This window comes from Ischnura elegans, chromosome X (genome assembly GCF_921293095.1).
Source record: "Ischnura elegans chromosome X, ioIscEleg1.1, whole genome shotgun sequence".
Classification (NCBI taxonomy): Eukaryota; Metazoa; Arthropoda; class Insecta; order Odonata; family Coenagrionidae; genus Ischnura; species Ischnura elegans.
The window spans coordinates 83,393,599-83,419,734 of NC_060259.1; the positions used below are offsets into that span (position 1 = coordinate 83,393,599).

Genomic DNA, 26,136 nt, shown 5'->3' on the forward strand with positions numbered 1-26,136 from the left:
GGGCTGATCCTGGTTGCTCAGCGACGCCCACGGCGCGGGAAAAACCGCTCCCTCGTCCGCACCCTCCCCTCCGCACCCGGTCAGCGAGCGCGGGGTGCATAGCGTGACGGAAGACATGAATTTGCAGTGGGATAAGGCACGCCCCGGCGCCGTCATCCTCAAACCAATTAGTGGAAGCGAAGCGGGCTACAATTTCCTCGCACCGTGGTGGGCTTGAGGCAAGCTTTCTGGGAAATCAAAAGAAACGCACACCGTAATGCGGGTGCGAGCACCGTAATGCTGAGGAAGCATTCCAAATTTCTTCCATGATACGAAATATAGTCCCCCTGAGTCATCGCTATGGAGATTTAAAAAAAAGAGTTTCTTGGTATTTTATTGCAGATTTACGACAGCATGGTATTTCACTGAGAACGAACTCCACATGAGCTTTCATGCAGGTAAGAATGTCAGGTGAGCTATATCTGCGTAACATGACACAAGGAGAGGATTACTATTACGTCCTAAATAAATTCTGATAAATTAGAAATTAAAAAACAGGCATTGGAGGAATGATACGTGATTTGAAAAACTGATTATATTGGTCTATTTATTAAAATGAACAACTTAATGCTGAGGAAGCATTCCAAATTTCTTCCCTGATACGAAACATAGTCCCCCTGAGCCATCGGTATGGAGATTTTATAATAAGAGTTTCTTGGTATTTTATTGCAGATTAACGACAGCATGGTATTTCACTGAGAATGAACTCCAAATGAGCTTTCACACAGGTAAGGATGTCAGCTGAGCTATGTCTGCGTAACATGACAATAGGAGAGGATTACTATTACGCCCCAAATAAATTCTGATTAATTAGAAATGCAAAAACAGGTATTGGAGGTATGAAACGTGATTAAAAAACTGATTATATTGGTCTGTTTATTAAAATGAGCAACTTAATGGTAAGTATTCCAAATTTCTTCCATGATACGAAATATAGTCCCCCTGAGTCATCGGTACGGAGGTTAAAAAAAAAGAGTTTCTCGGTAGTTTGTTACACATTAACGACAGCATGGTATTTTACTGAGAACGAACTCCACATGAGCTTTCACGCAGGTAAGTAGATCAGGTGAGCTATGTCTGCATAAGAACACACAAGGAGAGGATTACTATTAAGTCCCAAATAAATTCTGATAAATTTCAAATTCAAAAACCGTTATTGGAGGTATGAAACGTGATTAAAAAAACTGATTATATTGGTCTGTTTATTAAAATGAACAACTGATGGTGAGTAAGTATTCCAAATTTCTTTCATGATATTCAATAAAGCCCTTCTGAGCCATCGGCATGAAGATATTTTAAGAGAGGTTTTTAGCAGTTTGCCATAGATTTACGACAGCAGTGCATTACGCTGAGGATGATCTCCACGAGAGCTTCACGCATAACAGGAGATCAGGTGAGCAATATCCGCGTAGAAAGAAGCCGGATGAGTTTTCTTCACTTTTAATAAATTTCGATAATTTCGAAGAAAGAAAATTGTAAGACATGAAAAGAAAAAAAATATTGATGCAGCGTAAGATATTAGTAAATCAGGCATGAAAATTAAAAAAAGATGATTAAATCATTATATTCATTAATATAAACTACGTACTGCCAAGGAAGCATTCCAAATTGCTCCCTTGATAGGAAAAAAAGACTTGCTAAGTTATCGGTGGAGGTATTTTTCTTAAAAGAGATTCATGGAAGTTTGTGGTACATATACGACAGCATGGTCTTTCGCCGAGCATGGAAAAGGTACTCCAAAAGTGGACTCTACAAGAGCTTCACGCAGAACAGGAGATCAAGATTATGATATTTCCAGGTATGACAGCAGCAGTAAATTAAGAGAGATTTTTTGCGGAACGATTAGATGCGGGAATTCGGTCTTCCCCCGAACAATAAGGGACTTTCATAAATGCTAGTCATAATCCTGTTTAAGCATTTGCTTTTTATATGTAAACGACTGGTGTCCTAAATTCCATTTAAAACACGCCTTTTTAGGCGGCTTATGGGATGGTATGTAAGTGTAGATGTAGAGGTGAAAAGTACCTGCGCAATAAGGACTTGGCTTTCCTTACTTTTATGTCCCGAATAAATTTCGAAAAATTATGTATTCATCATTAGGAAGAAGTAATTTAGGCAGGAAAAGTGATTTATAAAACTGATGAACTTATTCTATTCTTTATAATGAACTACGAAATGTTAGAGAAGCATTCCAAATTTCTTACATGATACGAAATATAGTCCCCCTTAGTCCTTGGCATAGAGAGTTTTTTGAGAGTTTATGGGTGGTACGTTATGTATTTACAAAAGCATGGTATTTCGCCGAGCATGAAACATTTCTCCGAAATTTTACTCGACAAGTTCTTCGCGCAGAACAAGATATCAGGTAAGCAATTTCTGCTCAACAAGGAGTCGGAAGGGTTTTCCTTACTTTACCGTCGCAAATAAATTTAGATAAGTAAAATATTTAGCCTTAGCAAAACGTAATTCAGGTCTGGAAATAAAACATTAAAATATCTTATTCATTAAAATGAACAACGCAATGTTAAGGAAGTATTCCAAATTTCTTTCCTGATAGGAAACATATACCTGATAAGATATCAGTGGCATTATTTTTCTCATAAGAGTTTCTCTGAAGTTTTTGTGCATTTATGACGGCATTGTATTTCCCCTGGTATGGAACCGTTTCCACGAAAGAGAAATCCGCTACTTCTTCACACAGAAAAGGAGATCAAGTGAGAAATTCATACGCAATAAGAAGCCAGGTGGGTTTTCCTTACATTGCCGATCAAATTTACGATATAATTCGACAAACAAAAAACTTAGTGAAAGCAAAAAGTGATTTAAAATTGAAAAGTGATGAAGAAACTACTTAATTTGTGCAATTTATTAAAGAAAACTACGTAATTCTAAGGAGAAATTCTTGATTTCATTCTTGATGCGAAATCTTTTAGTCATCGCCAGAGGGATTGAAAGAAAAGAGTTTCTTTGAAGTGTGTTGCCGAGTGTGAAGCAGTTCTTTCAAAAAAGGACTCCATAAGTTCTGAACACGGATAAGGAGATCCGGCGAGCAATGTCTACGCAAAAAGGGGCCATTTGGGCGTCCCGTACGTCGGTATGTAATTTTTCGTCATAAAAATGAATATCTATTAGATTTACTTAATATAGAATATGTTTCAAGGAAGTTAAAATTCAGGCGATTAAAAAGTTTATGCAGTCATGTAAAGCGATGAAGATACTGATTAAGTTAATAAATTTACAATGAAAACTGCAATTTATATTTTTCATTCATTCAGCCCCCTTTTCGTACGACTATTTACGGAAAAACCATGAAAGCGGAAAACAAAATTTTGCAAGAAAAAGAAGATGATAAACTCAAGTCAAATTAAATTGAAAATGTTACCTGCTTAATACATGTCATGGAATTTAAATTCATTTTCTAAAAACATTACCGCAACAGCAGCTGGGTAGTCAAGCACCTATTGAATAATATTAATATATTTAGGAATAAATTTATTAATGAGAAATAACTGACGCTACATGAATATTTTACATTTGAACTTTGAGGAAGGCGATTAATCATTAATTATTTTTTCACGTTAGAATACTGCTTAGATTCTCAAAACAAGCTCATTCGAGAAAACTGAGAAACGAAATTTTTATATGTTCAAGAGCTGAATGCGGTCGTGCCAGGTTAAAACCAAGACTCTCTTTCATTACATTCCCAGGGAAATTTAATAATTTTTTCATTTGTTCCGTTATTATCAACCAACAAATTACAGTGATGAGAAATATTCTGGGGTGGCCTACAAAGAATAAATGGAGATACAAAGGGATTTTCTTTCCCATTGTTGTGAGAATTCCCTAGTCTAATTAAGAGTGAAAGGAAAGAACGTAAATATTAATGTGCATGCAAAAAAAGTGCTTTGAGCCACATGAAAACTGGTACAAAAATAAAAAAGGAAAGAAATATAAAATACAAAGCTCCAAACGAACGAATTTTCAGGAACTAACAAGCTACACCATTAAAATCTATTTTGACCGAGCTAACTGTGAGGTCTAAAAGAATCATTTATAGCTAAAAAAAAAAATTTTAAGCTTTTTGCTTAATTTTTGCTTAATTTTTTTAAGCTTTTTGCTAACAAAAACGCTGCATAATTTTGAAGAAATAACCCTACAGCTCGTGTACGGCGCGGTCGTAAAAACTTCTTCCACATTACAACGAACGTTTACCTTTCTAAGAAAACGTAGAACACGCGACAGAGAGCCCGGTGCTAGTAAATGCGACAGCTAACCTAATCCTTCAGGGACAAAGAGTTGTTGTCCTCCGTTCCAAGGGACTGTTTCCGATAGTCGCCATTAGGCTCAGTTAGAGGCCCGCTCGACGGTTTGTGGGTGGGAAAGACTGGTTCAAGTCACCGAGGGCGCATGACTAACGTCACGCAGGGTTTCGCCTATTTAAATCCCCTCCGCTATGAGTCTATTCCCCACCCCTTAGCACGGTATCACACTCAGAAAAGTGTTCGCGCGCCAAGTAGTTCTTTACTTTTTTAGTACCAATTCACGGAGTTGCCTTGTCTCCCTACCGGATGGTGTAAATTTTTGTCACGAAATTTCAACCCACAATAGCTGACGCCAGTAGGAACAGAAATTACTGATAATGTTCAGGTCGAAAACGAAAACTATCACTTTTTTAGTACCAATTCATGGAGTTGCCTTGACTCTCTACTGGATGGTGAAGATTTTAATCACGAAATGTTAACCCACAATAGCTGACGCCAGTAGGAACAGAAATTATTGATAACGTTCAGGTCAAAAACGATAACTATTTTTTGAAATACTGAGACTTAGAGACAAGCACTTCGATATGCCTCGAGTTTATCATCTTGCCGGATGCTACGGACAGCTCATAACTTTGAATACTTTGGGTGCCTTTGAAGCTCTGCGTTGCGAAAACAAATGAAATGTTCAGGTCGGAAAATCAGGGAAGCAATACATATTTTAAAAAAAACGTTGAATTTCAATAGAGAAGATGGATACTTTCTTCAAAGCGCCTGGATAAGAGTCATCAAAGAGAGAGCCAATCAGAGAGAAGCGCCAAGCCAGACAGCCAATCACAGAGTAATACTAAATAAGCATATCCATGATTAAAGCGCAAATGGTAATATCCATACTATTTTATTTATCACTTAACCGACTATAGTGTCGACTTTTGGTGTCATTTTCAAGGCCTTTACCTTGAAAATGACACCAACGGTCGAAACCATGGTCGGTTAAGTGATAATTAAAACATTATAGCATTATTCCACAAAATTAAGCCTGAAACGATTTTATACTGAATAAGCAGTCTTGTAACATAAAATACAGCAAATAAAAGAATTATGTGCTGGAAGCTATCCAGATTTTAGAGCACAAACATTTCAATTTATCAAATAACGTTTTAAGAAACGCATAAACTCAGAAAGTCATCATAAGATTCAATATATCGTTTCTGAATTATTAAAAAGAAGTCTTGAGTCGATGATACCTCACTAACTCTGCAGCTCTCCTTATCTGAGCTCAAAAGCGATGATAATGAAAGCAGCAGAGCTCAAGATTGGAAGACTACAAAATGTGGTGTTATGGAAGCATGATGAAGATGGAATGGATGGATATGATGAATAATGCTGGAGTTTAAAGGAAAGTAGAAAGAGAAGAGAAGTCTTATGAAAATGTTGGAAAGAAGACGGAACTATATCATCGGCTACATCATAAGACACGATGGCATGATGGAAACTATCGTTGAAGGAAAAGGGAAATAGAAATGGCAAGGGGAGGCCTTGGATCAGATATATTCTGCCGATGACAAAGGATATAAAATAACTTAATTATATTAGTGAGATATCGTTAGGGGGATCGAGTTGGTGTGTGGCTTAAGTGTTGGCTTCATTACGTGTGGGCTCGAGTTCAAATACCGGCAGTGGCACAAAATTTACACAGACTGCCTCATCCCTGCATGAATGTTGTGTGGAGGACATTACGAGTACAACACTCCGTCCTTTAGATAGGACGTTAAGTCATGGTCCCCTTGGCCCCTTTCGTTAAGAGAAGGCTAATGCCGACGCCACGTTTCTCCCCACCCTTCCTTCCATACCCTTCCCTCATATGACGGTCGCCACCTCCAGATACCATATACCAGATATGAATCGCCGATGGGAGAATTGAATGGAAAGCTGCATCGAGCCAATCTTCGGATTGACTAATGATGATGACAATGATTCTAATTACTTAAACTTTATGTTTTCACTACGAGGAGCCAAGTGTATTAACTGATATTTTTACAACGCACACTGATTATCTTTTAAGTTATTCAACAAGTCTGGCATCCTGACTTCCGAATCCCAAAAAAGTCCTTTATGAAAGTTTGTCAGTCTTCCCAGTAAAAAAAAGAGTCCTTTCAGACTTTAAAAAGGTTGAAAGAGTCATCGAATTCCCTCTTCGAAACGACCTTCACGCATACGTAATTTAAAAATACCTAGCAGGCCATCCGGCGTTGCTCGGGCAGGATAGTACCCAGAAAGGGAGGAAACTTGGAACTTGGAATTCATCGTCACATGGCAGGATTTCATACAAAGGAATAAAGCAGGCATGATGATGGTATACATATGTAACAGCAATCAATGGAAAAAACGATTTCCGTAGTTTGCGCACGGGATCAGTTTATACCCCGCTCCACACATTGATCATCATATGTGTCTGTACGTGAGTGGATCGAAAACGTCTTGTGAACGTATACCCCAGCATAATGGTTTGCACCAAGAAGATTAATAGTAAAGTTTAAAATCCTCGCGTTTTTTTCCTTTGAGCGTGTAATGAGATGAGCCTACCTGGTAGGATGTCCAACCACAGAAGTCATATGACATTACGTAACAAACTGCAATGAAAAAACGACGCAAAAGACGCATCGAAAACAAACAGAAGTAGCACAAAAAGGTTTTGGAGCATGAGATACACCTACGTACTAACTTTGGTTTCATTCCGTTCTGCCTAATGTAAATGCATAGCGGACACACAAACAGGCATCCTATTTTATGTATATTGATATTTTCCTGAGCTTTAATGTCTACCATAACCATTACACAAAGTAAAAATGATGGAATATTTATTCACGGTCGTACTAAAATCAGAAGGCAATGATTTCAGTCGAATTCCAGCCGACTCAAAAAGTGAAGAGTTCCTTGTAAAGGATGAAAGTATTTTTTCTAGCTTCCCCACCACTTTCCATAATTCCTGACTGGAATCAAATTTTATGCAGAACATTAACGAAGAATAGGGGAGAAAACTTTTAAAAACTTGGGTGGAAGGCGGGAAAATCATATTGGCCTCATCATGAGACATGATGGACTTATAGAAACTATCCTTGAAGTATGGATGCATAGTATGAGACAAATAAAACGTTTGCACATAGGTATAATTTCTAAAGAAAAGCACTTCATTTTTTCTCTGTGGAAGATAGGCTTGGACGCTGACAGCAGCAGAGAAGTCAAGAGTGGAAGCATTAGAAATGTGGTGCTACCGAAGAATGATGAAGATTAAATGGATTGACCGTGTAAGCAACGAGGAAGTGCGAAGAAGAGTGAATGAAAAGAAAAGCCTAAAAACCTTGAGCAAAAGACGGGATAACCTTTTTGGCCACATTTGAGACACGACGGTCTGATGAAAACTGTCGTAGAAGGACAGGTGGAAGGAAAGAAAAGCAAGGGACGGCCCCGAATGAGTTACATAGGACAGGTTATAATGGATGTTAAAGGGAAGAAATACGTCACTATAAAAAGGTAAGCGGATGGGAGAGAGAAATGGTGAGCTGCGTCAAACCAATAATAAAATTACTGACAAATGATGATGAAGCATTTAATCGTTGAAATGAGATCGGAATACCATTCCGTAAGATAATAAGCTTATTCTCACTGCCTAATTCTAAATAAGAGGGCTTGACACATAGAATTCGACATGCTCAAGAATTATCTAGTGGAGGTAATCAAAATTTTAGAGTTCGCACATTGTAATTTACCAATTAACGTTTTGAGTCCCGCGAAAAACAATAAGTTCTTGTGATTAGATGTACCGATCTCAATAATTAAACGTTCTTGACCCGACGATAGCGTAATTTAAAGGTGTGGTAACATAACAAAATTCTTTTGACCAGAGTAAAAAAAAGGAAATTACCATTGAAACAAAGCAAAAGAGTGCAATTTACCTCCCGAAAGCAATGATATTAAATGACAGGGAAAAATCTCAATGGGTTTAGCTTTGTGTATCTGAGTGACTTCACGCCTCCAACGAAGATATGGTATCCACACACTATCTGAAAGTACGTTTGCGGTGAACGTAAATGGTAGTTCTTATGATTAAACCTCTGTAATTGTCTCGTTAGAATGGATCCGTGAAGGAGATAATGAGTGGGAGGCAAAAGGGTTTGAGAGTCTCATAACTCCGGCGGTAATCTCGACTGCACTCTGGTGGCCATTGGGAGAATTATTGCGGGGAGTTATCGGGGCGCTTACTCCGTCATATAGGGTTGAAGGGCGATGTTTCGTGACCACTGTCATCCCCTCGAGGAAAATCCATTACGAGAGCTCGAATCAGTGAGCTCTGCTCTCGGTGCCACAAGTCTTGCTGTCAGATTGTCGATAAAGGATTTAGGATTTGCGATTCACGTCCGCGTGCTCGTTTTCGCTGATAAAATGGAAATTGTAAGAGTTGCAACCTCAAAGAACCGGGGTAGAATACTCCCGAGTGATTTTCAAGTATTGAACTACCAGCATTACAAGAGAGGGTATATCTTCCATTTCTTGTGTAGACGTCCTTACATGAAATTGCGCGTGAAGGCGGTGTGAAGACGTTCATATGATCATTCAAAAGCTATTAATGGAGGAACAATATTTTAGCATATACCGCGTCATGTTTATTTTAGTACTGGAGATAGTTTTAACCTGTAACGAGCATTCCTTTTAAATTTCTGACTACAAGAGAGATTAGTCATTTTTTTTCTCATGGCAACTCTTGAATATTTCACCGCCGTTCACGCGGCAGGGATGGAAATATTACACATGCAAGAGAGATGTTTAATCACCATATATATGCTAAAATGGTATTTGAACAGTCAAAAACTAACTTCATTGTAATAATTTAATAAACAAATAAATACATTTTAAAAAAGCTAAGGAAGAGATCAAGAAAGCATTTTGCAATAAGGACGCAAAAAAACAAGGAACCTTAAAATTTTGTAGGCTTTCATTTAGTTTGCAAATGCACAGGCTTGCAATTATCACTAAAAAGTACTATAATTGAACTCAAAATTTTAACAATAACAAATGTTTAAAGAAACGAAGAAGTATGGCATTAGAAAACCATTATGATGCTACTTCTTCGAGAATCAAACCATTTGGACTCCGCAGACAAAGATGTCAAATTATCTTTCACACGCAAAAACAAGTCGACATTTCCTTAGAGAATTCAGAGTAAGGAACTAAGATGAGATGTATAGCGTAAATAAGGTTACCTAGTGTTGAGATTCGTGCCAAGATCCTTTTACCTGTTTCAGTTACTTAGAATCGAGCAAATATTCCGCTAATTTTGGATGGTGTGGTGATAACGGCAAAAAAAACTCTGCAGATTTGTAGCTTTTTTCTGAATTGTATAAATATTTCAAAGTTTTTCAGTCATCATCACTTGTCAACAATCCTTAGATTGGTGTGACGCAGCTCTTCGCCTAATTCTCCTATCAGCTAATTTTTTCACACCTACGCATTTATTCTCTTTCAAATCCCTCTTCAACTGCTCTATTTATTTCCATTTCGTCACTTCACTTAAATCGGCTGAAGTACTGCGATGTGGAAGGCAAGGGGAAACTACCATACGGTTATGCCAAGGAGTCGCAGCAGCTTCACTTACTTTTATACCTCATAGGTCATATCTTGAAACTTGATGGACTGATGAAGAGTATCTTTGAGGGACAAGTAGAAGGCAAGAACGGAAAAGGATTACCTAGAATGGCATATATGGAACAGTTTTTCAGCAAGAGGCTATTAAGGCTGTCTAATCCCAAGCAAAGCGCATGCCCAAAAAATATCGCTTTAAAAAGAATGTCGTGGAAATTATTTTCAAAGGTGGATCTTGAGGTTCTGTCATTTGTGGCTATCAGCTGTATCTGACGATTACCCAAAATCTTAGTCACCGATACAAACATATCAAAGCATATAGCATAAGCGAAGCTAAGTTATCAATTCATGAAAAGTAATGGATCTTATAAAGTTAAAAGACAGATTTGGTGCATACATTGTAGCAGAAAGAAGACGACAAAAAATGCTTTATGATGATTCATGTTATGAGCCATTGTAATTTGGCTCGGTAATTTTTCAATATGAAGAGTTACTAACGATGATGTGGTGATAACTGCAAAAAAAACTCTGCAGATTTGTAGCTTTTTTCTGAATTGTATAAATATTTCAAAGTTTTTCAGTCATCATCACTTGTCAACAATCCTTAGATTGGTGTGACGCAGCTCTTCGCCTAATTCTCCTATCAGCTACAAATTATAATACATATTACTCTGCGCACGAACGCGCTAATAAAATTACAGCTTTAAAATTTTATTTCACCAACTTCCCTTACATTCAGAAATTAATAGAATATGGTAATTTTGAAGTACCAGTATTATCACTTTAGAAAATAGTCACAATTTCAGCATAACGATGCATGTATAATGCGAAAAGAAATGCTATTTCAATAAAAACCTCACCCATTACGAATATAGGGAGTTGTTTTAAGATTAATCTGGTGGAGCTCTAACATTAGAACATTAAAATTACTAGAAAATGTGTTTTCAAAGTTCCAATTTTAGTACTTTAAAACACCATGCACTTTGACAGAATATTAATTGAGGTGGCACAATACAATAAAGCCAATCAAAATATTCACGAATCGGTGACGCAACGGAAAATAAAATCACTACTTCCTTGAAATGCTTAAAATCGCATACTTCAACTCACGAAAGCGCTCGATAATTTTCATCACCAACACGAGAGCGCTCTTATTGCCTCATGCGGCGGGCACTTGCCACGTGTTCCATATTATTTCGCGTGGCAGTGACCCACAAGAACGGTTTACCGCCACTGTAACCGACGCGGTGCACGGAAGTGACGTGAAAAATGAGCAACAAAATTTTTCCCTAGTCCCGAATGTAACATATGGCCAAGATGCTTAAAAACCCTTTACTCACGATCAATTTCTGATAATTGTATACATCAGATTATACTCACGTAACATACGAGAAGATTCTCGAATGCTAATTGCTCTTATTTAGCGTGCCTCAGAGCATTAGACGTAACAATGCATTTTTCATGCACGAAGAAAAAATATTACGCCAAAACTCATCCATTAGGAAATTACAGAGTTGCTCAAGGATTGGTCTAGTGGAATTTCAACATAATATAATTAATTTTAAACTTACTGGAATTTTTACGCAAGCGCTTGAACCCATTTCTGACCATAAAAATGTCTCATTGCAATTTTGAAGATGTTAAGGTGTTTAGCTTCTACGTTGTCTCAAGTTATCCTTTTAAATAATTTGGTGATGCATTCATCAGTTTTCTCAGGATGATCCGTGGCCACATATCTACAGTGGGTGGTTACGTGACAAAATATATTGTAAACTGCTTTCTACTTGCATAAAAAAGGATTTAATATTACGGGAAGGCACAGTGCTTTTAAAATTTAAGAATACCGGAAATGTCTTCAGATTATCGGAGTACCTTTAAGAATACCGGAATACCACGGTGATATCTTTACGGAGTCACCCGCAATGCACAAATTGTGCGAAAAATCCACAGAGAAGAAATAATTTGCCATAAAGGCAAGTGGTTTTTCTCTGTGAATTTTTCGCGCCATAATTTTGGATTTAGGAAGTTTAAACCATCTTTTAGATGTCCTTTTATTCTTACTACTGTCTATCTTCAATATTCTAGTTGTATATTATTTACGGACAGTAGGTATCCATATTAGAATTCCTATTTGCACTCATCTCTTTCAGCAGAGAGATTATTTTTACCAGCTTCAATAATAAACTTATAAATAGCTTAGGTTGAAAAAACATTAGGCAGCATATTTTTAACAATTTGAAAAAAACCGCGCATATTTTTACTAACAAGAACATAATTTTCCCAGCACAGTAAGGCGTATCCATATGGCTGCGATGGGTGGAATTGGGTTAATACAAACGACAACTTTCGATGCACTTTGTATTAACGTCAAATAACAATACCTAACAACAATAAAAAATGTATGGAAACCGGTTGACTGAATAAAGATTTTGTGGAAAATTGCCTTTAAGTTGTATTTCACAACTCATACATTAGGGCGTGCCATGAAGCATGGCTATTCAGTATGGGGTTAAACGAAGATGAGACGAAGCTACGTTTAATACATAACCTAATAATAATAACCTAATTTATGGGGTTAATAAAATTTTACGTAAGAATCAAAAAAGTGATAAAGGGATCGTCCACTAAGACCCAACATCTCAATTCATCAAGAGAATTTGGAAGATGGAAGAGGAAGATAGTTACGACGAGAAAATTTCTCCTCATTCAGTCACCTTCTCATAATTTTAGAATGTAAAAGCAATTGTAATGGAAATTCATGCCATGGGAAGTGAAAAACCTGGATAGCGGAGTGGTCTGAGGAGTGGACCGGGAATCCAAAGGTCAGTGGTTCAATGCCGATCAAGGGTAATTTTTTCTCGCGGGAGTTCATGGATATGAAAAAACGAATATTGCCCTCATATCTGACCATTGTTCTTTCTATACTTATCAATCACCTACAGGTCATTCTCTGCCTCGGCAATGGCTGCTATTTCGTCAGAAAATCGCAGCGTACTAATTTTTTCTCCGTGGACATTGATGCTGTATCTTAGATTTTAATTGACGGCTTTCTTGGCGCAATTATTTAAAATTACGGAGGATAGTAAACAACCTTATTTCCCTAACCTTGCTTCTTTAGAGGTAGGTGCACATTTTATCATAGCTACTTGATTTTTATGTAAATACGTTTTATTCTTCGGTCATTGTAACTCCAATTTAATTCTGAATTCTAAGAATTGGATTCCAATCTACGTAGGCAAAGTCCTCCAAGTTGAAAAATAAAATAAATTTCGGCTTTTTCATCTTTAGTCTCGTCTTTATGTATAGCATAAGGGCAAATATTGCTTCTCTTGTGCGCTTGCTTTTCCTGAATTGGAATTGGTCCTCAATTACTAATTTCTCTGTTCATCGTCCTGATCCAATAGATATGATTCTTGTAAGTATCTACGACGCAATTCGTCATACTTTCGGCCCTACCATCTCCACTCTTCTTCACTCTCTTCCCATTGAAATAGAAATGACGACGTTCTTTGAAGGAACTCAATGTTCTTTGGTATATTTCATATCAATTACACAACGCAGATGGTTTTGTAGAGATAGGTTAACGTCTTCTCTCCGGCATTTTTAATTAGCTCTGGAGGAATACTATCTAATCCGGATACCATCATATTTAAATTTTAAGATATTAGTTTTCACGTCATCCTTTTCTACTTCACTTTCTTGGTTTTATTCCGTAACAAGTATGACGTCAGGGACTTTAGAATCTTGATGATTCTTCGCTGTGTAATCCTTCGAAACGAATTTCATAAAAACTGCTAGCGTACCGTTCTCCGTAAGATTAGAGACGGTTTTTGTTTTCGGAATAGGAATAGAGTTTTCATTAACAAGTGAATAGGCTTAAGTAAGGTAAGTAGAACTCGAAAGTAAGGTTTGCACTCAGCATTATAGAAATCGAATTCCTCAACGGAGCAACTTTAATATAGAAGGTATATTGAAATATTTTGTCAAAAATTTACTGTAATTATTACACAAAACCTTTATAAAATTAGTTTCTCATTTCAATATATAATTTACTCCAATATAAACACCAACTAGTGTCCCTAGTATCCTCCAATAAATAAAAATTATCTTATAGATACTCGTATCCAAGATGTTATCTACTTCAATTAGCTTTGCACTAAGCTAGATTCCGCTGTCTTACTCTTCGAGGCATTCTTTCCATCTCTTAACATTGTCTTCACTTTTAACCAGAATAGTTTCACCTTTGTCCCTTGTCGTATTGCAACATGTACTCTGTTCCTCGCTAATCTATAGATAGACTTCCACTTCACCACAATTTAGGATCATACAGACGTAACTACAAAAACACTGTTTTGGGATTAATCAATTTAAATGTTTTTCATAATAACTGACAACTTACTACTTTTTTTCACAACTCTTTGTAATTAAGAGTTGTGTAAAACTATTAGAAAGTAGTCAGTTATTATCACAAAACCTTTACATTGTCATATCTTAAAACTGTGTATTTGTAGTCGAGTCTGATTGAACGTAAATGGACAATTTTTCCGTGTACGAGGTTATTTTGTGCATATATCTCTGCATTAAGATAAAACATGCATAATATGAAATTTATCAAAATGAGTATTAATTTTTCGACTCGTAATTAAATACGCAATCTAGAATAGTCTTTTGCTCAGGTCAAAACCCAGACTTTTACGAAAGCAAAAGAGCTTCCCCCAGAAAGCCTTAAAGAACCGTTGAAATCACTGCTCTCCAGCCTAAAATATACCCGTTCTCCCGAAATTTGGGAGGTTATTTTTACTCTTATCCACTAATTCAAGGCAATGGTCAGAGGATGTCTAGTGGCTTCAGTTTTTCTAACTTTAGTACATTCAGCAACACAGTAGATACGCCGATATGTGCGGAGGAGACATTGAAAAAAAATCATTAGCAGTGAAGTTGAAGATATATCCATTGAACACGCACGGGTTATTTTTGGCCTTTGACCCTGGCGGCCGCTTACGCAGCAGAATTCGTACCAAATAAATTTTCCCCCAAGTGCCGTACGATACAAGAAGAGTTTAACGACGCAGTAGCCCAAAAGCGTGCGGTCCGTGTCTTTTAAGACTCTTTCTTGCAATGTGGCCACGGTGGGAGACATTTTCACCTCTCCACAATAAATTCCTCTTTTATCAGAAAAAAGATCTTCTCCTTTTATTCGGCAACACAGCGCAGTAAGTAAATTTGTCACGTTTTTTCTTGGCAATGAGGAATAATTCAACACATAATTTAACGATTTCATGTTCAGGGACTCATACATACAGAATTTCGTGTATATAATTGCGTAAAAAAATGGAGAAAACATGTAAATCAAAATAAATGCGAATGCCGGAGTAATTAATTTTTGGGAAAACTATCTCGAGACGTTAATTCATCAGTAAATATACACTCATGAGTCGATTTTGATCAACACCAGAGACCCTAAGGCCAATTGCGTCTTTAACTGAGGCGGAAAGACCCACACAAATTAAAATAGAGGTTCAATTTTGACTGTCACAAAAATTAACCCTTTATCTATCATCATTTCAGGGATTAAGATTTCTTTCCCTTAAAGTTATCAACCACTAAAATCAGTCGTCACTAAACATAAATTTAATCTTGGGTTTACGAATGTGTAAGTCTTATTATCTATAGTGACATAATTCCTCGAAGTGTGGCTTGATAGGATGTCCTTTGGATACGTTAATATCCTAAAATCATTTCTTCATGCTGTATATTTAGTTTCTTTCCTTTAAGCGCTGTACTCTTTAAGAACAATATAGATAGTTTGATATCTCATATTAAGATATGCCATCAGCAAACATCTGTTGCTATAAACTAGAGCTCTGCACTTGCAACATAATTAGATAACAAGATAATTTTGAATCTGGCATAATGCGATTCGTCAGTAAATAGTTCTTCGACAAAAAAGTTTAAATATTTGCACCTTCATAATTCTATTTCTCAATGAAAGGCAAATCGTTCTGTATTTTATTGTGCATGATACCTATTATGGCAGTGATCAAGTTTGTAAAATGTCTGTTCCCCAATAAGAAATCCACTAACCAACCTGTAGCTAAAATTTTCATTCATCACTTATTTTATTATTTTCAACTTGCTTCGATCTTTATGCCTCAAGCTCTTAAAGAACTTACTGCTGGTTCTTAATTTATTATTATTCGAAATATTAATCTGGATTCTTTGCAAAGAAAACATCCATTCCGCACGCAATCGCGCGGATGTAATTTTTCAAAATTTTAATTCCTGCTTCACACCAAGCTTCAGAACGCATAAAAAACATAGTTGGTGCAAAAATGCATCGCTGCATTCGTATTCAAGATATTAATGGGAGAAATCAAAGAAAAAGTATGAAGTTGGTATTAAGGATTCCACGTTGCCTAGGCGAATAAGAATGTATTTTATTGAATTTAGCCTGTTGTTATTGATTTTATAGCAGTAGTTTCTCCTGAATTCCTGCATTATAAAATACAACTTGGAAGTGACCAAAATGTGGAAGCTAGTTTAGCCTGAGGATGCATTTTAGAATGCAGAAGTAATTGTTGCCAATTCAACAACTACGTGGTAATACCTGGAAAATGCAGCCTGATTTAAAATAATCGTGGATTCCCTAACTCCCACATCGGCTACAATTTTGAGATATGAAGCGAAACTCTTTGCACTTTCCACATAAAAATTTATCAAACTACAGTCGACATGTAAAAGGCCCTGTTGATATGAGGGAGCAAAGTGGAATTTATAGGCTAAAGTGCGGAGATTGTATGACGTCATACATTGGACAGACGGGGAGAAGTCTGAAGGTTAGAGGAGAAGAGCATAAGAGGGACTTTGAAAACAGGGTACCTCACCCCAGACCAACGGTCTGTTTAAAATTCCCAACCCTCCCTCCTTCCACCCCGCCTTCTCAAATGTTTGCGAATGTGCAATTTTGTATTTATATTGGTATGGTTAATTCCTTGGTTTAGTCTTGATAGTGCTGCAGTGCAGCGAAACATGTCGACTGTAGTTTAATAAATTTTTATGTGGAAAGTGCAAAGTGTTTCACTTCATATCTCATAATGGATCCCCACAAAGTATCTGCCTCATCCATCCAATTCATCAAATCAGTTACAATCCCTCGTGCAGACTACATTACCCGAACCAATTCAACCCCACGACCATTTCCGCAGTGGCGAGCTCCCCAAACCGTGAATCAACTAGTTTCCGGCCAAACTGAGAAAGAATTTCAGTAGACACTATCATCATGAGATTTATTCCACCGATCATGGAAGAGAGGAAGCAAATCAGCAAGCAAGTAAACAAGAAGGCGGAAAAAAGACTCTTTAAGCCCAAGAAAAATATATAGCGATACCTACGACCTGAATACACCAGGCGCATCTTTAGCGATACTATTGCATTAGACAAAGCTGAACGCGGTGTGACCCGAAAAATCATCCACTCCGGTGACATCATAGAAGCATCATAACGAGATGTTCATCTACATCTACATACTACCCCGCAAGCCGCCTCAATAGGCGTATGGTAGGGGGTGCTAAAACACCAGCCGTTGAAAAATAAAAATGGAAATGCATTTAAGTAATTAAGTCTAGCATTTATTAAAGTCCTTATGGTTTGGGGAAAAACGAAATCCCATTCCTATCTGCTCAGAAAATTTCTCTATTAATATATCGTTTCTATTGGACCTGGAAATAAAGTGGGGTTCTAGTATGATGTTCTACGTGTCGCTCTTAAAGATATCTATTTTCTCTTGCTCAAACAGTGAAGGCCTAGCACGCAGCCTCCGAGTCTCTAGCGGCTCCAAGCCAGTTTATTGCAACGTCTTTGTAAGGCTTTCTGTACGTCCTGAGTATTTTTAACGAATCAAGAAGCTTCCTTTTATATTTTATTATATTTTCTTGTATTGCGAATGCCAAGTATCATGGGTAACTGGGTGATGTGAGTCGAGTTGGAATCGGAAGCCGGTCGACAATACTACAACGAAAAAATAATCGGAATAATTACACTGAGCTACCAACTGACTAAAGTGAACGGATCCAAAATTAGGGAATCCAAATATTTATTGTTAAGTTGGAAGGAAAATATCAATAAAATTTTTTCAGAATCCGTCCCACGCTTTTAACCTTGCTGTCGGTTGGTAAGCACATGTTCCCCTTCCCATCCATTATTTCCTGGATAGTCGAAAAACCTGTCACGGAGAAGTTTTGCTTCCAAATTCAAGGGTCGTTGGATGGCCTGGTGGGGGCAATGAATTGATAGTTTAGGTTTGCCTGTCTTCTTCGGCTAGCACTTCCCCAATTTCCTAACAATATTGATGTCCTTAGTAGGATGGCTTAGCAAAGGCACGAGTAAGGGGTTTAAGAAGACGCTAGACTCCCACAAGACCGGTCGCAATTTCTCTGTATTTCATAACACACTAATTTCTTAAGACTTAACCTAGAAATTCCTAGTGTGTGAATGAGACCTTCGCGGAAATTTTTTCCTTAGGGCAAATCCCCGAGGTGTGTGTGCGCACGAGGTGCGTGTTTTTCCTTATTTTATATTTTTCTCTATTTCTTGTGTGAGTGGATCACTGGCGTAAGCGGAGGCTTCGCAAACCTGAATGAGTGTGTGAATGAAACCTTCGTGTAAATTTGTTCCTTAGAGCAAAGCTGCAAGGTGAGTGTATGAGCTGTGCGATTGTTTTGTTTCATAGTGTTTTAGCTTGATTTCCGTGTTTTACCCCCCCTGTCTGCCTTTCAACTTCCCACCCCACCACTTTGCCCACCAAATAGTACGGCCATGGGGAATTTATTCTCTTTCAACTGTTCACTGGCCGGAGACCATTCAATCACTTACGTCACTCCCAATGGTAAAATTTTTAAGTAGTCTTCAAAAGTAAAAAAAAAAACACCCCCAAAAATATTTACAGAACTTAGACTCAGGTTAATACCAAGAGGAAGAACTCCTGTCTCTTTATTTCTGTCTTTTTTTTTGGGAGACATTTAAATCCGTAAAAACTTACGTAGTGATCTTAAATATTTCAGAGTAGGAATATATTTCAGACCTTGGTCAACTCTTGTCTGTGTCTCAGGAAACATGATACTAAGTACATATTTTCAAATTTGAGATGCAAGGAAATGATGAACAGGGTCTACCCTTTCAAGATACTAGCATTAGATTTAAGTAAGTAATCCCTCACCAAAACAAAATCAATCGACCGGACGGGTCTCCACATGGGTCTACTCATAAGTTCCCTGAAATCTCACAGATGGTGGTGAAGCAAATACTTGCATTTTTCCACGATTATATAAATTACTCCGAACTATGTTACTACATCAAGGTTCAATTTCGATTCAGTAGATGCTCTTCTAAATAGTAGATAATCTTAAATATGATGGAGTAACATTGAAACCTATATCACAACAACATTCTCTAATTTTGGTAAATCGCAAGCATTTATTTCAATATGGAACAATTCTCTTCATCACACTTGAATCATCGGATTTTATACAGATGATGGCATAAATTGTGAAAAAGCAGGAAAAAAAGACTTAACGAGGGAGAATGAGTCGTCATCGAGAAGTAGTACTCAATCTACAGAACGACTTACACGATAAATAAACATATACAAGTCAATTTTTAAATGTGTGAACGCATGAATGAATGCCAAAATGCAACGTGTAACCACCCAACTAGTGCAAATACATATACAGAATATAGAAACTATTCTAATTTGGTTGGTGCATTCGCACATGTTCCGTTCCGGTCCACAACTATCGTTCATGCAAACAGGCATTAACTCGTACGTGTTAATGTACCGTGTAACCAGGCCTTTACGCAGGAATCGAACCAGTGGCGTAACTAGGAATTTTGCTCGGGGGGTGGGGGTCCAAAACCCGGAATTTGAAAAACGGGGTACGAAGTAGATGGTTTTAGCCTAATTTTTCACATTGAAATGAAAGGTAGTTGAACTTTTTCACAAGAATTTAATGCGTACGACGCATGCCTATGCTTTGTGAACCGAATCTCGTCATATGCATTAAATTATTGTGGTCCAGTGCCGCCACCTTTCATTGCAACATGCCGAACTTTCAATATATCACGTCTGAATCAGTTGAACTACCTATTTTTCATAATCACGGAGGCACGTGCCCCCCCCCCCCCCAGAACCTTAAAAAATATGCAAGATTTTTATACGGTCATTATCATTGCGTTCGTTTTGTTTTACGAGGTATCCTTGTGCCCCCCCATAACAAAATCTTGGATCCGCCCCTGGACACATGCCCACTCACCGTCGGGGACGAACACGTTCAGGTAAAGGCAATCCTCGGATGGCTTCGGCGCGTCCTGCAAGAATCTCTTGGCCACCTTATCTTGCGTCGCGTCTTGCGGGCAGGGCGGCGCGAACGTGGACGCGTTCCTCGTGTCGGTCCATGAGGGGAGCGGCGCGGTTCGCGGCGCCGCGAAGCGCAGCTCGCCGAGGGGCGGCTGGGCGAACGGCAAACCGGCGTAGAGGGTGGCCCTCTGCGATCGGGACACGTGAACCTCCCGGCCCACGACGAGGCCCTGTCCGGGGAGCAGAAGCGGAGGCGGCTCGCGGCCCGGCCGTGCGGCACCCGCCGCGCCGCCCGCGCACCACAGCACGGCGGCCAACGCCACCGCGGTCGGCCCCATCGCGTCGGTGGATGCGACTGCCGGCCCCTCGCGTCCACGCCAACCCCCGGGAGCGGCTGCGCGGCAACGCCTCCACGGAGTGGGGAGGAAGGGGGTGACGTTACCCCTTCGCAGACAGCACGAAGAGCCCGTGGAGATATTAGTGCGGTGGAAGTCTTCCTTCATCGCGAATCCAACATTCCAGTCTCCGAGGCTGGAGGCCTGTGAATGAAAAAAAAAATTGCAATGAATATAAAATTGCAATGAATATGAAATAGCAATTGAAGGTGAACTGCAATTTAAAAAATTGCAGTTCACCTTCGGCACCGAAGATAGCGGGTCATCCCGTTTAAACGTCTGCTAGTTTTTGTGAGTGTCTTTTTTTACGCGTTTCTGTGTTTTTTAATTGTAAATTTTTGTTGTTCTTTTCGATCGGTTACATACCTACAATGAATATTAAGTGGTACTTAACAAAAAAATAGCTTCAAGAATAAAAATTTTTCTTTTGCCGCTTGGTAATTTATTCTTTCCGACCATGTTTTCGTTTGGAAATTTTCAAGGTAGTACCACAGGGTTTAATTTGAAAATGTTACCTTAATGGAACTGTGGCTGGACAGAGTAAATCATCACGCGGAAAAAGCAGAGTTTTTATTTCTTCAACACCAACGATAAACAATTTCTACTAAGTCACACCCGCTACTATCCTTTAACCCTCTATAGCCCAGTGTTGCTTCTAAGCAACATCAAAAATGTGTAAATTTTCTGCTCAGAGTAGAAAATATGTAAACTACGCATTATTTTGTGATGTAAACTGCAATGACGAGATATTTAGCTGCGAAGATGATGGCGATTGAGACTAAAATTTTCAAGTTTTCGTAGTGAAAAACCTGAAATTTGATTTCTCCCAGAATCAGCCCTGAGTTAGAAAGGGTTAAAAAATAGTTTCGCAGATTCAGAAAGTTTATAGCAAAAGTTAGCGTGGGCTTCTACCATATCTTCGATATTTCATTCTACTGCAGTCGTGTGACAGCAAGCTGACGTACACAAGGTATTGAAAATGGGGTGAGTTGTTTCTAAGCCGCATTGACGTCATTTCTGGAGTTTTCTCTCAATGACATAGGGGAGAGCGGCCTATATTGTACCGGCTCCTAATTCGTACCACCTCGGTAGTACCGAAGGACGTAGAATCCTGGGACTTATGTCATGCGCAGCCTCAAAGTGGTCGTACTAGCTGCCAAAATACTAGTCGTCAGCTTAGTGCGTTCGAAAACTGTCTGTGTGTGAGGGAATAAAAAATTTGTAGTTTTAAAGAATTTTTTTCTCCACGTAGCTATTGGTATAACAATAGTAAGGTAAATGGAAACAAACTTATTCGCTGAATATGCATGTATACACCTAGGTTTTCTTGAAGATACGATTATGTAACTCTTACGGTTAGTTTGTAAGAAAGTAACGAAGACAAAATTGCGGAATTGCCTATAATGTATTACTAGCAGTTTCCTGTATTGAACCGGTACAATTTTGAACACCGTAGTGCTATTAAATGATGACTTAGCTGTTTTTTATATGCATAGATATTTTTACTTGATGCACTATCGTTAATGTTATTCATTGTTAGTGTGCTATTTATCACGAGTAAGTACTTTGCATTTTCACATGGGTTACAATAGAAAATAATGAAAGTGGAGCGTAGATGAACTCCATCTAGCCGTAGCAAAGTACATAACTGTGAATATCTTAAATTTCCAAGGTTAAAGTAAAATTAGCTTTCACTAGAACTCCAAGACCTGGACAGGGAGCCTGTGGATTAGGTTAGCGAAGGAGGAGAAGGTCAAGGCTGCAAAATTACCGATGAAAAGGAAATTTTTAGTGACACTGCAGTGAATACAACTAAGAAACCAAGGGATGGAGCTGAGGTAGAATGGAATTGTGAGCTGTGCGAGGAAGATAAAATGGAAGGTATGATAACGTGCATGTAATGCAATATATGGACTCATTCTGAAAGCGCGGAATTGGGAAAAAGAGTGAAAAAATTATTTTGTAACGTCTATAAATAGATTTATTGTCTATTATGGTACAGTAAAATGCCTCTATTAATACCATTGATATAAACGGCGATGGATTCATTCACCTTCGGCCAAGTAATTGGTAAGAGTAAATGCATGGTCCAATTTGAGAAACCAGTGGTTTAAGCAAGGAAACTAGAGCAAGATAAATTAACATCAATCACTGAGTAACTTATTAGTTGAACTAAACAAATTTAAATTTAAAAAATGTTACAATATAGGCAACTCTCCCTACAATATATAATTTTAATATAATCCAGGATTTAATTGATAAGAAATGATATCCACGTTAAGTTTCATTCAGGGGTACCTTTTTCCAAGATTCACGGCTAGAACTAAAAAAACACCAATTCAAAATGTATGAAAAAAATTACTATAATACTGCGCGTTCAAAATATTCCCATTACTTAAAAATCGACCAAACGCTACGCTAACTTCCGTTTTAATTTCAAAAGATAACGCGCTTATCATTTCTATGAACAACGCCATTGACGCATAGCTACTAGTATCTCTAACGCTAAGTTCTCCATACGGATAATAGGGTAGTTTCCTACATCAAAGAAAACGAAAGGCAATGATTGTGATTCGTTACCCAACATTAGTGTATTCATAATATAAAAATTATTTGGTTTTACAAATCCCAGTTTAAACGAATGTAAATGGTCAAATGGCCCATGCACTTCCACTCCACGTGACGTCACTGGGACCTAGATGCTATACGAGTAGATAGGAGTTTTACATCGTCTGAGATTATCAATGCATACATGAGACACAGGGCTCAGGGAAACATGTCTTAATAATCACCTATTCAAACTGCCTATGGTCGGAAAGTTTCCTTAGTTTGATAAGGTATAAATGATCCTTATTTAACCCAAGCGCTACCTGCTAGCATCTTGCGTCGTATCAGCGCTCAAAGCCTCGCCCCAAGGTCACCTCACACGGCGGCAGCGGGAACCAGAATGACGTCACACGGGCTTTTCTTAGCAGTCATACTTAGCCGTAGCGTTTTCGCGCGCTTGAAATTTTCACTTTTCATTTAATCGTAAAAAATAGATATCGTCATCTAAAAATCTAAAAGCGTGAAATGCATACTCCAGGAGTAATAATCTTTCGATCTAGGCAATACAAAATAATAGGAAATCACCCTATTTATCGCAAATTTTTCTGTAAACTGGCCTTAAATCTCTCTCTGAATTATAAAAAGGATACCCCCCTCGGATATCCTTTTTATCTCCCTCGATTGGTTATAGCTTGCTATTTACATTTTCTTATTAATCGTTTTAAAATTACTCCCTCATCGAGAAATTTTCAGGGTAAGTACACTCGTCAGGCCACATATTGCATAACCAGGGGGGATTTGGGATTCTGCTCAGAAAATTAAAAAAAAACTTTAAAACCGACCCTAAGCCTATTTCTTATTTGAATGCCACCATTGACGCATGCGTTATGGAATCTCACATTAAGTGCTCCCGACGGATAATTTATTGCTAATTTTTCCTTTAAACTGGCCTGAAACACATTCCTTCCGGCCGATAAAATCTGGGGTTTCTCCGGTGACGGAATTTTTTTTTTTAATTTTCAACAGTTGTCGCTGTTTTCTGATAAGACACGGGAAATATTTTCCGTAAATTATTTTTGGTTCCCTCTTAATTAAGATATCACTCGTCGTGGAGAATCAATGCACGTATGCAACCTACACAAATTCCCGCAAATATTATTATTATCAAATGATTTTTATTTATCCTGGTGAATTATATTGATGAATTCTTCTAGGGTATATCAGCAAGGTTAACTCAGTCGTAATGGCCGACGTTTTGGAAGACGACTTGCCTCCCATTTTCAAGGCGTTACACTCAAAGAAAGTCCAATCTCACACTCAACGACTGAGTTAAACTGGATGCAAAACCGAGAAGAATTCAGCGGTGTTATTATTTTAATCGCGCCGAAAAGAAACAGTGTATTTCGAATTTAATATGCAAAAGTTAAAGAATAATTAATGCTGGATATAATTTAGCTATTTCAACCCTGGCAAATGATGAAATATTATGACTTTATTGCACATCGAAAAAAAAATAAAATGAATTAATATGCTGGTTTGATCCGGTCTGTTGGGTTCTCCAGAGCGAACTTCCAGATTTTGTCCAAATTAATGGTAGTTCACGGAAGATAACCCCTCAGACCGGGCTTTTCCAAGGTAATACTCGGAGTAAGCCTAAAAATGTATGTAAACATGTTATTCGATGAGGAAGAACAGAATTATTTCTTAAATTTTTAGTTTTCAATAATTTTCTGTGAACTTTCACCGGATGACAAATGCAGTTTTTTAAGTAAATCATCACAACTGTAAAGTTTCTTGAATGGTTCACTTTTACTATATTCACCACATAAAGCCACAACATATAAACACATACGACCACACTGATATCAGTAAAAGTGAACTATTTGGGTATATATAGTATACTACTTATATAATAAATATAATACTTGTAAATAATGGAATACTACACAGTTAAAAATGAGTTGGTGAATTTTATTACAGCTATTCTATTTTTAGTTCCATTTCGGTTTAATGTAAAAAGTAACGTTGTATAAATTAATAAATATAGAATACCTAATAAGCATTTTCCGAGAATCGACCCATGGTATTCAAGAGAAGAAGTAGATGACGATTTCTAGGACGATTTCAAGGACAAGGGACGATGATGTAATCTGAGCTCATCCGGAAAATCTGAGCAGAAAGTGGTGATAGTCTGCCTGATTCCTTTTGTATGACAAACAGAAAATATTAATGCGGATAAAAGTGGCAATAAATTACACTTAGCATAAGATTTCAGCAACCATATTTCACTGTTAGATTACGTCAAAAAAGTAAAATACGTCAAAATTAGATGGAAGATGGGACTTTCTAGTCCCGACCTCGCCCAATAAAGAGGATTTATTATTTTTATAATGTTGGAGTTCACATAAAAATATATGTGCGATGATGGATAACGTGAACGCAAAATTAGCGTCGCGTTTGGTCGATTTTGAATTAGCAGGAAAATTAGCGTAATGTGATTGGAACGCAAAGTGCCGCAGTTATTTGTATCATGCGCTTGTCATCCATGTTTTTTGAACTCATACCTTGAGTAATAGAAAAAGAACTCTCGGGATGAAAAATAACGTGGATATGGAATTGAAAATCATTTTAAATGCGCGAGAGAAGCTGCAACAAATTTATTGACATCAGCTTAAGTTAGAGAAAAACCACTAAAATTTATCGCCAAAATTATTATTACCAACAATATGGTGAATAAATATACTTAGGATTATCCTTTAAGTGCCAGTTCAGGGTTATTTAGTAACATCGATTACAATATTAATTAAGGCTAACATTTTACATTCATTGCGGAGTATATAGCATCCAGTACAAATTTATTTTTAACAAAAACGCGGAGGCAATATTCCAATTTTTCATATACAGC

At 37.7% G+C, this 26,136-nt stretch overlaps 1 protein-coding gene across 1 annotated transcript in view; it reads right to left on the bottom strand.

Moving 5' to 3' along the window:
• Positions 1–26,136, bottom strand: part of LOC124170523 (fatty acyl-CoA hydrolase precursor, medium chain) — a 159,648-nt gene that overhangs the window by 44,399 nt on the left and 89,113 nt on the right. Inside the window, exon 2 of the mRNA XM_046549298.1 lies at positions 20,246–20,828. Coding sequence (XP_046405254.1) covers positions 20,246–20,792 — 547 coding nt within the window. The 5' untranslated portion in view covers positions 20,793–20,828. The remainder of the gene's footprint in view (positions 1–20,245; positions 20,829–26,136) is intronic.